Raw genomic sequence first — 13,316 nt, 5'->3', positions numbered from 1 at the left:
ATTTGATTCAAATCGAGGTAGTCATTAGGAACCAGTCAGAAAAAGCGCCTTGAGACCACAGAAAACCAAACTCCCATGGGTGACTTGCTACTAGTTATCACCTTCACATTGAATTTTGCCATGGTAATTAGTCGTTTTGTTCATTGTGTTGAAGGAAACAAAGCGCTTTTTTAAATCCTTCAATGGTAACTTTGGAGTCAGTGAGCAAATACATTAATAAAAATAATAGCCGGTTTTAAGGTGCAAATCCTTGTCTTGACATTCCATGAACACACAGACAAAGCCATTAAACTAAGCACAACAGAATCGGTCACTGTCTTTGGGTCAAAAATTGTTTTTCCTATTAAGGTTACCCACAAGAGACAAACCTTTTATCCATATCAACCCGATTTCTTTTAAGATAAAATATATTCAGCGGGAACTAAAATGTTTTTGGCATCATTCGGACGTGCGGTGCCTGTTGCCAGAGAGGCGACGACGAGTCCCTCACTATGAATTTCGAAGTGGCATTGCCAGTACTTTGATTCACTTGGTAATTTAGTATTATCAACCAAGTTGATAACGTAAATTGGCTACCGTGAAGAGTTTAAAAGCTGACGTTTCGGGCAGAGCGATTGGTTGACCTTGGTGTGCATTTAATTTTAATTTTTTAAGTACCCAGACAAGGATATGTGGAATTTTTAGATTATGTTAGAAATCCATCTCTTCCAAACAATGTTATTAATTGGGGTTTCGAAATCCGAGCTTAGTCTTTTGACCGCCTGTCAGATAGAAAACCTTTGAAGGCTACATCAGGTCCTTCTGGGTACCTCCAGCAGACCATGAAAACGTTAATGGAGCGAGCCTTACTGCGAGGGCTTTTTCAATAAAATGCTACTGAACCTTCCTTGCACTCAACATTTGGCCAAGGTGGTTCGGATTTCTCTTCCTTCTTTGGGTTAAAAACCGGCCTCTTTCCCGCCTTTCCGGCTTTTTGATTGTAGAAAATGTGCTGCGTTTATCCTTGATAGTCACGCCACCTGAAAAAGCTGAGGGAGCGGAGTTATTTCACAGCAAGCTATAAATACCTCTTAGAGTTGAACTGCACCATTTAATCATGCATGGAACGAAGCGGTTTATTAGAATGTTACAATTTTTTTGCACTAAACCAGACAGTCAGCTGATGAAGTTCAAGTATGTTTGTAGACAATTTCATCATTGGTAGAAATGAAAAAATTCAAACTATACATGAGTGATAATGTCATTCCTGCGGTCTTGATCGTAAAAAGAAAAATGTGTGCGTGGTTCAGGACTATCTGTTCTGCCTTAGCGTCCTACGGCAGTTTTTTCACAGTTCCCGAACCAAAGTTGCCTTCGTGGGTAGGTTCTGCCCCACAGCTGGTTATGGATAATTATTTTACAACTGTAAGAGTACAGTTTAATGAACTCATTCAAGTCTCCTCTTGTAGAGGTTCGATCGCTGTGTTAAGCTTTCCTTTGCTCCCCTGTTTTAAGTTTTTGTTTGTGATTCTTTTCTGCTTTCGTTTGGCATTTTCTGGAACCGTGACTGGAGGAAGTTTTATTCGTTTAGGCCCTGGATCGTGTTCAGTCTTGGAAAGCCAAGCGGGCGATGAGTTTTCCATCGAAAGGCCCTTGTTTGCGCCATCCGTTGAAACAGGTACTCGGTCATTCGCGTTTTGAGAAGCATCATTGCCGTTTTCTTTAGGTAGAAGTTTAGATTTGCTATTACCACTGCCGGTTGCGAGCTTCCTGTTGCTGGCATCATCAGAAACAGACATCATATTCACATCCTTTAAAATACACATCAAGGAAAATTAATTAAGTAATGATAAATTATGCTGAGGATGCCCTTTGGTGTACGACATAGAAAAAATCTTAAAATTGAGGTTTGAGAAAACGTGCGCATCCTTAGACTTTACCTGAGATAAAATGTTGCCAATGCTAGATATTCCACTAACCGGTCCTTTTGACTGCGCGCAGAAATTTAAAGCCTTGACTGGTCCTACCCCCTTAAAAAAAACATAGCTACACCCCTGATTTCAGTGATATTTTCATAAGAACAGTTACCGATAGCGTAGTTCCGTGAGATGTTGACGCTGCAACGGCAGAAGAGGGTGTGGTCGTTGAAGGCGAGAAGAGGGTTGTTCGACGGCTAGACCATATTTCTTTCTTCCGTTGTATAACCTTGCGAACCTAAAGGATAAAAGGATGGTAAAGAGCAGAAACGATTGAGTTTTGAGCTGAGATGGGATCTTTAACGCCTCAGGTATGAGTTTAAGTACACATATGTATATAGATTGAAGTAACTATTCTGATCCTCTGTGGAGAGGAAATTATATGCGTCCATTTCACCGCTATTTGAACTAAAGTTGAACGCTCTACTTAAATCTTCACCGCTTAAGCGGAAAGCATAGTATATCAAAACGGTGTATCTAGCCTTTTTGGGATTTTTTTCTGAACAAACTGCTTTTCATTCTTCTCACTGGACACCATCCGCTTTAGTCGTATGTTTTCTTTTGTAAATGGCCCCATGAGTGAATGATAAAAGATATATAGTGCATTTTCTTACCTCTGAATTAAGTAGACAGTGAAACACGAAAATGAAGAAACCTTGCAGTGAATTACAAAGAGCAAAGAGGTACTGAAACGCTATCGTGTTCCTGTCCAACGCCAAAATACCAAACAACCAGGTTACACCCAGTAAAGGAAAAAGAACGACCGTTGACTTGAAACCAGATCTGATGATGTCAATATGGAAGGAATTAATTAATAATAATCGATCATTGCGGCAATGAATTGTCTGGGTAAGAAAAGACGTTTCACTATGGCATCAATTATGAATGATGGTGAAAAACTTAGGTTGCTTACTTGATAAGATCAAATTTTGTCGAGTGAGAGACTCCATTTGTTTGTACCTTGATGATCTCTCTTATCACCATGATAAGGATTACGGCGTTCACCTGAAAGCGAAATGGCCATGGAATGTTATAGTTTATCGTCTTACGAAAAGAATTCTCTGTGGAAATTAAAAAGGTAGCTGGCTAACAATTTGGTTCGACAGAGTTGAGATAACTCAACATGGCGAATCTTCTGTCGTTCCTCACGCCTAGCTTGTGAAGAGAAATACTAAGAGGCAAAGCAGCTTTAGCTTTCTAGGTGACCACACATCTCTAAGTGGAATAATTCAGCTATCCTACTCACCAAGATTATTGCCAGTGCTGGTCCCACAAAGGCGTATATGACGCCTTTCGCCGTAGACAGCCAACAGCTAAGAACATTGAGGATATATGATCATTTAACAAAATGATGGAACAAAGCATCCAGATTGTTTCCTTGCCATCTTTTTACATCATGTTCAAGTATCGACAACCACTTTTTTTCATTTGGTAATATTTTTGCGATAAAAGGACACACTACTACTAACGTTTGAACTGTAGACGAGGCTTTGAAAACAATGCTCAACGGGGTCACTTACACTAGAATAAGACAAGCTTTCAAATGTACCTATTGGCCGAGACAAAACGCTGCATCATACCGTACCACTCATTCTTCACAAGTAAAGTTCCGACAATTCTTTTATTGCATATATTTATTTTCTAACGAGAGCAGAAAAAGGTAATGAACCGTATAAATTACCTTAAATCTGTGCCGTAACCATCATGCGCCACAATTGCTGAAATAAGAACTATTATTCCTGGCAGACCTAGTAGATAAAATAAAAACGTCAGATCTTCTGATAACATTTAATGATCAGTGAACAGCAAGGAGTCAATTTTTTGCCTGGTGAATGTCTGACTGATGGGAAGCTGAATGCCATAAATATAGAGCTTACCTACCATATGAGCATGTTCCGAAAATGCGTAGTTGTTCTTTGTTGTTTTCAAAGACAGTTATGACCATTAAGTAAAGGTACACGCCTTCCACTAACATCCACGAAAATGACACCAACAAGAAATAGTGAAGTAATACAGCTACCACAGTGCAGGCGATCTGCAACAGAATTACATCAATCAGTTCATATTTATATTCATTGAATTTGTAAATAGAGAAATATAAACGTCTAGGCAATTTCATTTCTCAGCGAGAAGATTATGGTTATATTTAGGGTCAGCTTTGAGTAATAAAAAAGCCGATTGTAAATAACAGATGCATTTATGTAAGTATTAATTTAAGCTCCATTAAGTATTGTGTATTTTTATGCGAGTATTCAACCCACCTCGTTGCTAGTTGCTTCAATTCCCGCCAGGAAAATTATTTGAAATGTACCAATAGACAGAGACAGGTTTAAATGAATAAGGTTTCTCTCAGAGCGCAGACCCCTGTGGTAATGAAAATAATCAAAGTTCCCTCACGCCTTTTGCTTTTTAGTTTGAATATCACGAGACAAAAGAAGAACAGAAGAAAAATAAATGAAGAAACTATATATTTCGGAAGGTCTAAATATCTTTAGACGCGAACGACAATCTTCTGGCACAGGATCACACAGGAGCCCGCAAATTGAAATTCGACAACAAGAATGGAGTAAGAGAGAGTTCAGACAACCAATAACAATGGCGATGACTGACGACGACGACGAAGGATCATAAATTGAGAACAGCGATGGATTCTTCCTTTCATATTTCACACTCAAAGCACATGTCTTAATCTGATTTTTCCTTTAAAAAATTATTTCATTATTAACACTGAAGAAATATTTTGAATGAAGCAGATTTCAAAGCAGACACGGGCCAACGGAAAAAAGAAAGACAACGGCACGTACGAAAAAGCAGCGATTATGAAGACTGTGAGAGTGACGCCAATTAGGGAAAGTCCACAGCCCACGTAAGTGATGATCTGCAATGCTATTTTATGGGACTTATCCACCTGAAAAGGAATGAATGTTCCTCAATATGTATCAGAGATAGAAGGGGCGTTAGATAAAGCAGTAAATGAAGAGCAACTCTCATAGTTTCAGCCTGCTATTATGGGCTACTGTATCACGTGAGGAACACCTTTCTCATGGCAAAATGGATAATATCCTGTAGACCCATAAAATAAGGGTCACGTGAACGCAACACCGAACAAGAAAGAAGTTTTCGTTCATGGATAGTTACAATGGAAGCGTCTCAATGTTGAGATGTGTTCGTGTTTAATGTTTCTGTCTTAATTATCCACATCGTCGCCTCGAGATAACAAGCTATCGAAGATAAAATAACTTCTTCACCATCACTACCTCTAAGTCTGAATCCGACTGAACCTGCATCAACACTGCAAAATTGGTGAGATGATTACATTTGCATGTGGAGTGAGTCTCATTCGAGGTAGTTTCGTCTACTTGGCATCCTTTAGTCGACCAGAAACCACTTCCATTTACACCCCTACAGGTATCGTGAGAACAATGCCATAAGACTAAAGTCGAAGTTGTTTCATTCATTTGGAGCTTTTTTAGCTCTCTCTTTATCAGTAGTTTTTCTTTTTATTTTTTTCAGCGTTTTAACCGAGGAGATTAATTGGAAGGGGTATATGTTATTCCTGATTGGTTTTAAAGAACTAATTAAATAGGAAAAATCATTAGTGCATTTTAAATGGAACGACGCCTTTGATACAGACATGGTGATACCTTTTGAACTGATACTAAAAGAGATAAGGTTAGGCAGCTCTAAATTGTATGTTGGAAACACTTTCCATACATGCCTATATCAAAGGAAAAATTGTGGAAGTGTTATGTAACATGGCTAATTTAGGTCCGACTCTATTTGGCGGATTCTTCTTTTTCAGATTGGGTATTAAGCTCAGAAACAATTTCCTTGTTAACATCAGAACATCTTTGCTCTACAGCCTAAATCTGACTTGGTACTCACGCAGCAGCGAAGTCCCACCACACACAAACTGGCGTAAGAGAGGCATTCGATTTGTGCTGTAAAAAAAAGGATAAAAATCAGGTCATCATTAATTAGTATATAAACCAGTGATGAGATCACATCTATTTCCATTAAAAAGAAAAGGAAAAAATGAAGTACCTGTCAATGAATCAATCTAAGATCTTTATTTCATTTTGAGTGATGGTCCACAAAAGAAGTAGGCATAAAAAACAATAGGCCTGACTCAAAAACGGCCGCTAAAAATCGAGGTGTTAGTCCTCTATACAGCAACAATCTTACCTTAAGGTGTTGAAAAGTGACCCGGACCTCTAAAGTTTGACTATCAGCTGGCGGGTAGATAAGGCTACTTATTATTCGGCTGTTAAGTTCAAGATACTTCTCTTCAAAGGCTTGCTTCCTACAAGTTAGGAGAAAAAAACAACAACAAAAGAGCTTTCTGAAAGTATTAATCATTATGAGAAACAATTGTATCTTCGCCAGTTCTCTGGCAGGCTTGTGCAGTAACTATGCTCACATGATTTGTTTCTCAGTAGTAAAGAGGTCTCTCAGCCAATGATAGTGAGAAAAACAATGGAGGGAAAAGGTTTAGAGATAACAAAGAAGCCAAGTAAGAGAGATAAACGCTTATTTTACTTACTCTATGATTTTCTCGGGATTTGATGGCAAGAGCTCATGCAAATTCTTGTAAATGACGCTAAAAACTTTCGTTTTGTTGTCTGGTCTCCCTTCTGCAAAAATAAGAAAATAAAGACGACGCGTATGCTCATGGCCCAAATTCACGAAATAAGCGGGAGTGCGATCTTACTTATTTAACTTACTTGTTATTTTTAAAGCCAAGATATCTTTGATCCCTCTCCAGTTGACGTCAAACTCAGCCACTGAGAATTTGTAGCTGTTGGACGGCAACACTGATGCCTGGAGAGCTAATGCAGACAATAATCATTTAATCACGTATCGTTGTAACGAAATTTTCTGGCCATAAGGGGTTATCAAATTTTCTTTGCTATGGTGCTACCTTGCAAGCACCGGTATTGAAGAAATGCTCGTTGCCCAGCAGCTCACTGCATACTGAGGGCTCAATGTCATAAATAAATATAGGACAAAGGACAAAAGGGACATGTAGATGATAAATTCACTCACCAATGTTAGCATCCAATGAGACCATACCAGATGTATCGTTTGACCATTTGTGAGCCAGTTCTTTACCAAATGTTTCTGTGATTTCAGCAATTTCCATAGCTGACGTCATGTTAGATACACGCCATTCCTCTTTCTTTGAGTCCTCTAGAATTCTGTTTATAATTTCAGTGCTTTCCTGCATTCCAAGAAAAGGGAATAAATGAAATTCTGCTCAGGCACATTTACCGAATTGGCAAAGAATCATCAAAACTTGAATTATCCCTTGGGTCGCCCGCTAGGTAAAATCATTTCTAACTCTCTTTGTTGCAAACTCTTGATATCTAATGCAATTTTTTGGTTTGATATGCTGTGCTGGTTACAAAGCGTGAGAAGTTGAAAATATATGTTGGAGCCGATCAGTCAAATCGAAAGCAAAGCGAAGAATTGATGGTATTGTTTTTTTCCCATTTTCTGAAGAAGAGATGTTTCCAAGACTTTGAATTAGAAATGTTAGGGGCGAATGAGGAGTTGTTGGGTCTCAAGAAACTCTCGGAACGTCTGCACTTCCTAATATACTAAGCAATCAGTCCATTTCGATCCCTTTCCTCTGTGATATACGCGAATAATTTGCATAATACATTCACAAGTTATAACTACCAACCTGCGTGACTTGTTTGATTTGTTTTAGCGACGAAGGTGATCCGTCTGCTGATATTGATCTCAAGCTTCGCATCGAAGAATCCATTGATTGCTTGAATTTGTTAAGCTTGAAAGAACGTTGATTAAGAAATAACTTATGGAAGCTCTAATGTGACAAATCGGCACATCTTCCTGGCGCATCAGTGAAATCGCTTCCACCAACTAACTAGAACATGTAAAAGACCAACTAGAACTGCATTGAATGTTATTCATAATAAAATTCAATTCATTTCTTCACATATGGAAAATTAAAAGTATCCTAAAAAAGAGCTTGTTCGCTCTCGGTCATGAAACACAGACCTCACTGCACGCGTTTCGTATGTCATGTCCTCGAGCCATATATTATCCCGTTCGGCATTCACACTCGGACAATATGTACATATTCTCAAACTCTTTTTTATAGATGAGGGCATTTAAAAACAGTCAGGGTCAGCAACGAAACAGAACCCTACAGACCTTCTAACTGAAATTCTTAAAATAATCATTTCTGATTTGAGTGTGGATGGATGATACGTTTACATTGAATTTAGCTTTGCTTTTTCGAAAAAAGAAATTAGCACAAAACATCATAAGTACCTGTTGATGGGGGCTTTCACAGGAAGTGTCCTCTTGACATTCAACGTTATGTTGTTGTATGTTCCCTTTGCAACCGATAAGCTGCAGTTCTGCATTCAAGGTGAAATGTAAAATAATAAAATACATACCATTTGTATTCCTCGGGTTTAAGTTCCAAGTCATTCATCATTACAAATTTAAAGCTCAGTTTGGTACGAAGGTAGCTCGTCTCAATGAATTTTCTCTTCTTACCTGTTCTATTCATGACAAGGTGCCTTGATGAGATAGGCTGTTCTTTCTTTAAAGTCGGAAATTTGGCCCCGACGCAAATGAAATCAGCCAATCTATCTTCTTTGTGGAGTACTTCCATGTAGTACAGCTTGCCTTTCTCAAGGTGTATCTTTCCTGATAATTGATTAACGGATCTACAAGAAAACCATAACTCTAAGATGGAAAATCAAGAAAGCTACAGGAATTAATCTAAGTGCATAATTATCAAAGATGAAAATTTTGTAGGAGTCATGACAGCACAGCTCGAGGACTGTAGATAAAGTTCCTTGGAAAGCACGCCTTAACACCCCGACAGAAATGGACACTTTCCCGCTACGTTGAAATTATTGTTTTGCCGACCCTGCACAGTCATCACACGGCACAATGCTTTTGGAGCTACTCGTAATACGTACCGACGAGGAAGTTTGTACGCGCTTTTGAACGTGAACGATCAGTCGTGGGAGTAGCGCAAGGCATGCATTGGCAAATGATTGCGTAAATGGGCCACTGTGAGATCGCACTCTATCCAGTCGATGCGGAAAAAGTTGGTCTGTTTGACTGTCAGCGGTCGGTTAATAAAATACTGAGGTAATTCACGATCAGTCTGTCATTTTTGCACAACATATACGTACCCATCCCAGCTATATGCTTTGCTTGACACACGCTGATCAATTATAAGCCGCTTTCCAGCTGGTGATTCACTGCTGCTCATCCACAGTTGACAGGAATTATCACATGAAGTTTGAAAGGTGAAATGGCCTGTCTCTGGGGCTCTGAAGAAAGATCTCAACCTCTGACCGTAACTATTATCCTGGTAAGATTTGTAAAGACAGAATGTGTCGAGGAATTCTGTCTTGGAAGCAGCACACGGGTAGAAATTGCTTCCTTTTAAATCAGCCACGGATGAACCTGGGACATTTCTCCAGAGTTCGCGATAAACTTCAAGAGCAAAAGATACAGTTTGAGTTAATGCATTTTGGTTTTAGGAAATTGTGATGGGTATTGGCGAAGAATCGGTAGCTAGGGATACTCTGACCTTATTTTAAGGTCGCTTCCTTGGTGGGCGCCTAGAGGACTGCAATACCCTGTAATAATGATCATTGTTTAGTCAATCGAGCAAGAGAGTGTGTTCTTGATCAAGTCCTCATAGTTCTCATTTGTTCCTAGAGGTGCTAAACTTAACTTGATTTGATATGTATATATAATATGAAGTGTTTTGAATTTTTATTGTAATATTACCGTAATTCTTATCGCCAAAGGTAATAAAAAAAGTTTATTATTATTATTAAATATCTGTTAACGCAATACCTTTTTTGACTGGACAATCCATTTCCCACGAATGAACAAAATGCCTGTTTTGTGGATCGAACATAAGTCCGGTGGACAGCCCTGTGCGATGTCGTGTTTTACCGTGGGAACAGTCATAATAAGCCCTGCAGTCTTCGGGGTCTGCATGCAAACCAGATGATTTACCAATACAAAAATCTGGAAGAATAGAAATATATTGTTTATTTCCAACACCATCTATGAAATACGAAATAATAATTCAAACTCTGGTGTAGTTCAGAACAGCGAAACGGGCTAAAAAGATAGCTGATGGAGAAAAGAAAATTTGTCTCCAATGGACGGCGATTTTGTAACGCTGAATACTTATTTATTTTTACCAAAACCATCATACACACATACTTGAAATTAAGCATACGTTAAAATATTTCCGATTTTGGTGTTTTTTTATTATTATTTTCTATTTATCCATGTATTTGTATTCAACTTTCCAGCGTGAGAAGGGGTCACTAAAAGAAACTTTAAGCTCAATTTTCACCGAACGATATAAACGAATTGAGACAAAAAAGAAAAGAAAGTAAAAAAAAAAAAAAGTGAATATTCATCATAATCAGAGGCATCTTTTGATTACTGAACAAAAGTGTGGACCGCATAACATTCATCAAAGCAAAATATTTTACCATACCGATGCATTATTAGATTGTTATTTCTTAGCCTGTTCCATGCTATAAGTTAGAAATCACTTCCCTCGTGAAACTCAGGAAAGTCGTAAAAAACATTGCCTGCACTGATGTAAAATAGCTTCGAAAAAGTGAAATTACACTGTTCTGCCAGATTAATAGTCATTTGAGTGTGCGACATAATTACTGTTTACCAAACAGCTTTTCATAATTCCTAACTTTGTTCAAACAAGAAAGGGAATATTTCATTAGAACGATTTTGTTTCTCCTCTTTAACACGTTTGCCTTTTAGCAAAGGCAAAAAGCGATTTAGTTGTAACTTTCTTTCTAAGACTGCAGAAAACGTCTTCACAATGAACAGATTTCACCTCCTTTTTGCTTTTAGCACCTTGCAATCAATTTCTTTTTTAAGCTGAATATTCTCTTCTTTCTCATTTGTAATTACTCTCAGAGGCATTTGCGCAAACATCAACTGCGTAGTTTGCATTGCAAAACAAGGCATTGCCAAAACTATAGTTTAAACCCTCGTTTTTCTCAACATGTATTTCAGCTCCGAAAGCATAGCTTAGAATGGCTAAAATTTGAGTGTCCATGTGGAACAATTAAATAGGTAAAATTATCGTTCATTTGGGGAGGCAAAAAGTGCCGCAAATTTATGAATTAGTGAACAAAGATGGGCAGCTGTATGTATCTGACAAGATTTTTGAAATCCAATGAGCAATTGAAAAGCTCAAGGTTACCACTCCTTCAAGCGGGTAAATGTCCTTCAGGAAGAGAACAAGCTTGAAAACAAACGAAACAAAAAATATTATTTTTTGTAACCATTAACATTGTCTTTTGAAGCTGAAACGACAAAATAGGAGTTTGATTGTTACTTCAATTTCAAAGCGCCTAAGTGTATGAAAGGATCTTATTTCATGACCCAAAATCTCATTTTGTTTCGCAACCCATTTCGCCCCTTTTGAATCCTTTGTTTGGCTGCTATCTTTCTGTTACCTATATTCTTCGAAAATCCATATTGCTACACATACCTTACTATGCGCCATAATCTATGACTCTTTTCATATTCGTGCAATGCTTTACATTTTTGGCCTGCGAAAACATGCTATCATAGATCGTTACACTTTGTGGGATCAGATAGACTAAAGATACACGTTTGACTGGGTAACGTAACTTTCTGCTATGTCACGATATATCACGGCACAGGAAGAATTTCGTTTTGTTATGACCGACTGAAATGAATATTTTCGTTCCTACAAAAGGAACGGATAATTAGACTCGTGCTAGCTGCCAGTATTACTCTTGCATCTAAGTTTGGTTAGGTTTGTTTGATTTTCAGCTGACAGCATTTACGTCAAACATGCATGTACAGTGAATTAAAGGCTTAACTTTGAAATTATGTCTTGAGAGGTTAAATTTTAATACAGATCTTTGTCTTCACTCCTCTCTTACCTCGCCAGCAATGCTTTAATAAACAGTGACTTAATCTGGCTTTGGTAGCAAAAATGAATTACCGAGGAACTGCAGTTGGAACAAAAGCATTGAAGCTGATACGAAAAGGTCCTATATCTTTGTGGAGAGTATACTTGCCTTTGTCGTAGTAGTCAACAACAGTAGACGAATGCACGTACTGTTAAAAACAAAAAGGAATGACAAAGCGGATCAAATTAGATACAAATACAAAACATAACTCGCTTTTGCGTCTCTAACGTGACATGACAACAGTATGTAGAGTGGTTAAACGCAAATTTCATGTCCTCCAGTTTTCAGCGAACGTCTTATTCTTGAACTTGCCTGGATAAAAAAAGCACAAATGGCGAGTAGTCTCATATCAACCTTGTTACATCCTCTGATCGCATGAAGAATCACGACTCTTAGCTTTACTTCTTGAGTTGACGATGAGCCAGAGATGTATTTGGAGAACGTGTTTAGTTTTCAGTGGACAGCGATTTTGACCTGCCTGCTATCAGTAGTAAATGTTTACTCAAAGGTCTCAAGGTTATTCCAAGTGATTGGCCCGTTGTTTTCTCTTTTGTTATTGTAATTTAGGGTCGTACATACGACAAATTATATTTGTTTTGCGCGATGTTAAAAGAGTTAAAATCAAATATTTTTCTCCAGATAATGAAGAAATCGGAATTACATCTCCATCCACATAATACCTTTCTTTACATAGGTTTTGTTTCTCAATGGTTAAAAGGTGAGGTAAATCATTAACTTTGCATTTTAAGCTGAAGGTGAAATGAATAACATTACTCATTAACTCAAAAACGAAGGTGTTGACGCCGAAATGAATTAAGACCAAAATTGTTTTTATCAGGCTAAAGCCTATTAATCGATCAGGAAATCAGTTGTAAATTACTCTTTTAAGAGGACTTGAGGCCATTCGGGTAGTTTGAAAAACTGTTGATCATACTGATTGATGAAGCACCTTAATTGGTCCTTTGCTCTTTCCTTCATCATTCCCAGTTCCCGAACGGCCAGGTCTTTCAACCAAATTCGACTACAGTATAAATGCAAGTTTTGGTCTATCATGATTTCCGTTCTTAAAGGTACATTCGCATCTTTTTGAATGAGATGAATTACACCTCGAGTCAAGATTTTTTTACCCGACCGCTCTGTCTCCCTCTACGCGTGTGCGAGGAGAAAGGAAATCGAAACACGGGAGGGCAGCATACGCCTGACTCACGGATGATCATAGTCCCAAATTGAACATGCAGCCTTTTCTTCTTTTACTTTCACACACTGAGCTCCTTATATTTAATATCTTATGCAAAACTAATGAGGAAGTTCGATGTTTCTTTAAAATGCCCAGCGATTTCAAAAATTACGATGGTTCTCTAGTAGA

At 38.1% G+C, this 13,316-nt stretch overlaps 1 protein-coding gene across 1 annotated transcript; it reads right to left on the bottom strand.

Annotated features, from left to right (window-relative positions):
- Positions 1–1,089: 1,089 nt before the first annotated feature.
- LOC131796755 (adhesion G protein-coupled receptor L4) lies at positions 1,090–12,433 on the bottom strand. Its single transcript, XM_059114353.2, has 22 exons — positions 12,263–12,433; positions 12,059–12,098; positions 9,813–9,989; positions 9,137–9,443; positions 8,487–8,659; positions 8,256–8,344; positions 7,642–7,746; positions 7,002–7,176; positions 6,680–6,784; positions 6,499–6,589; positions 6,141–6,258; positions 5,841–5,896; positions 5,213–5,357; positions 4,760–4,863; positions 4,217–4,319; positions 3,837–3,990; positions 3,637–3,703; positions 3,202–3,268; positions 2,869–2,960; positions 2,570–2,738; positions 2,068–2,193; positions 1,090–1,790 (listed from the first exon to the last, which is right to left on the bottom strand). The coding sequence occupies exons 1-22, from the start codon at positions 12,296–12,298 to the stop codon at positions 1,431–1,433; spliced, it is 2,859 nt and encodes a 952-aa protein (XP_058970336.2). The 5' UTR covers positions 12,299–12,433; the 3' UTR covers positions 1,090–1,430.
- Between the last annotated feature and the right edge of the window lie 883 nt (positions 12,434–13,316).

This window comes from Pocillopora verrucosa, chromosome 1 (assembly GCF_036669915.1).
Source record: "Pocillopora verrucosa isolate sample1 chromosome 1, ASM3666991v2, whole genome shotgun sequence".
NCBI classification, from domain to species: Eukaryota; Metazoa; Cnidaria; class Anthozoa; order Scleractinia; family Pocilloporidae; genus Pocillopora; species Pocillopora verrucosa.
The sequence above is the reverse complement of the archived record's forward strand: the minus strand, read 5'-3'. Positions and strand labels throughout refer to the sequence as shown.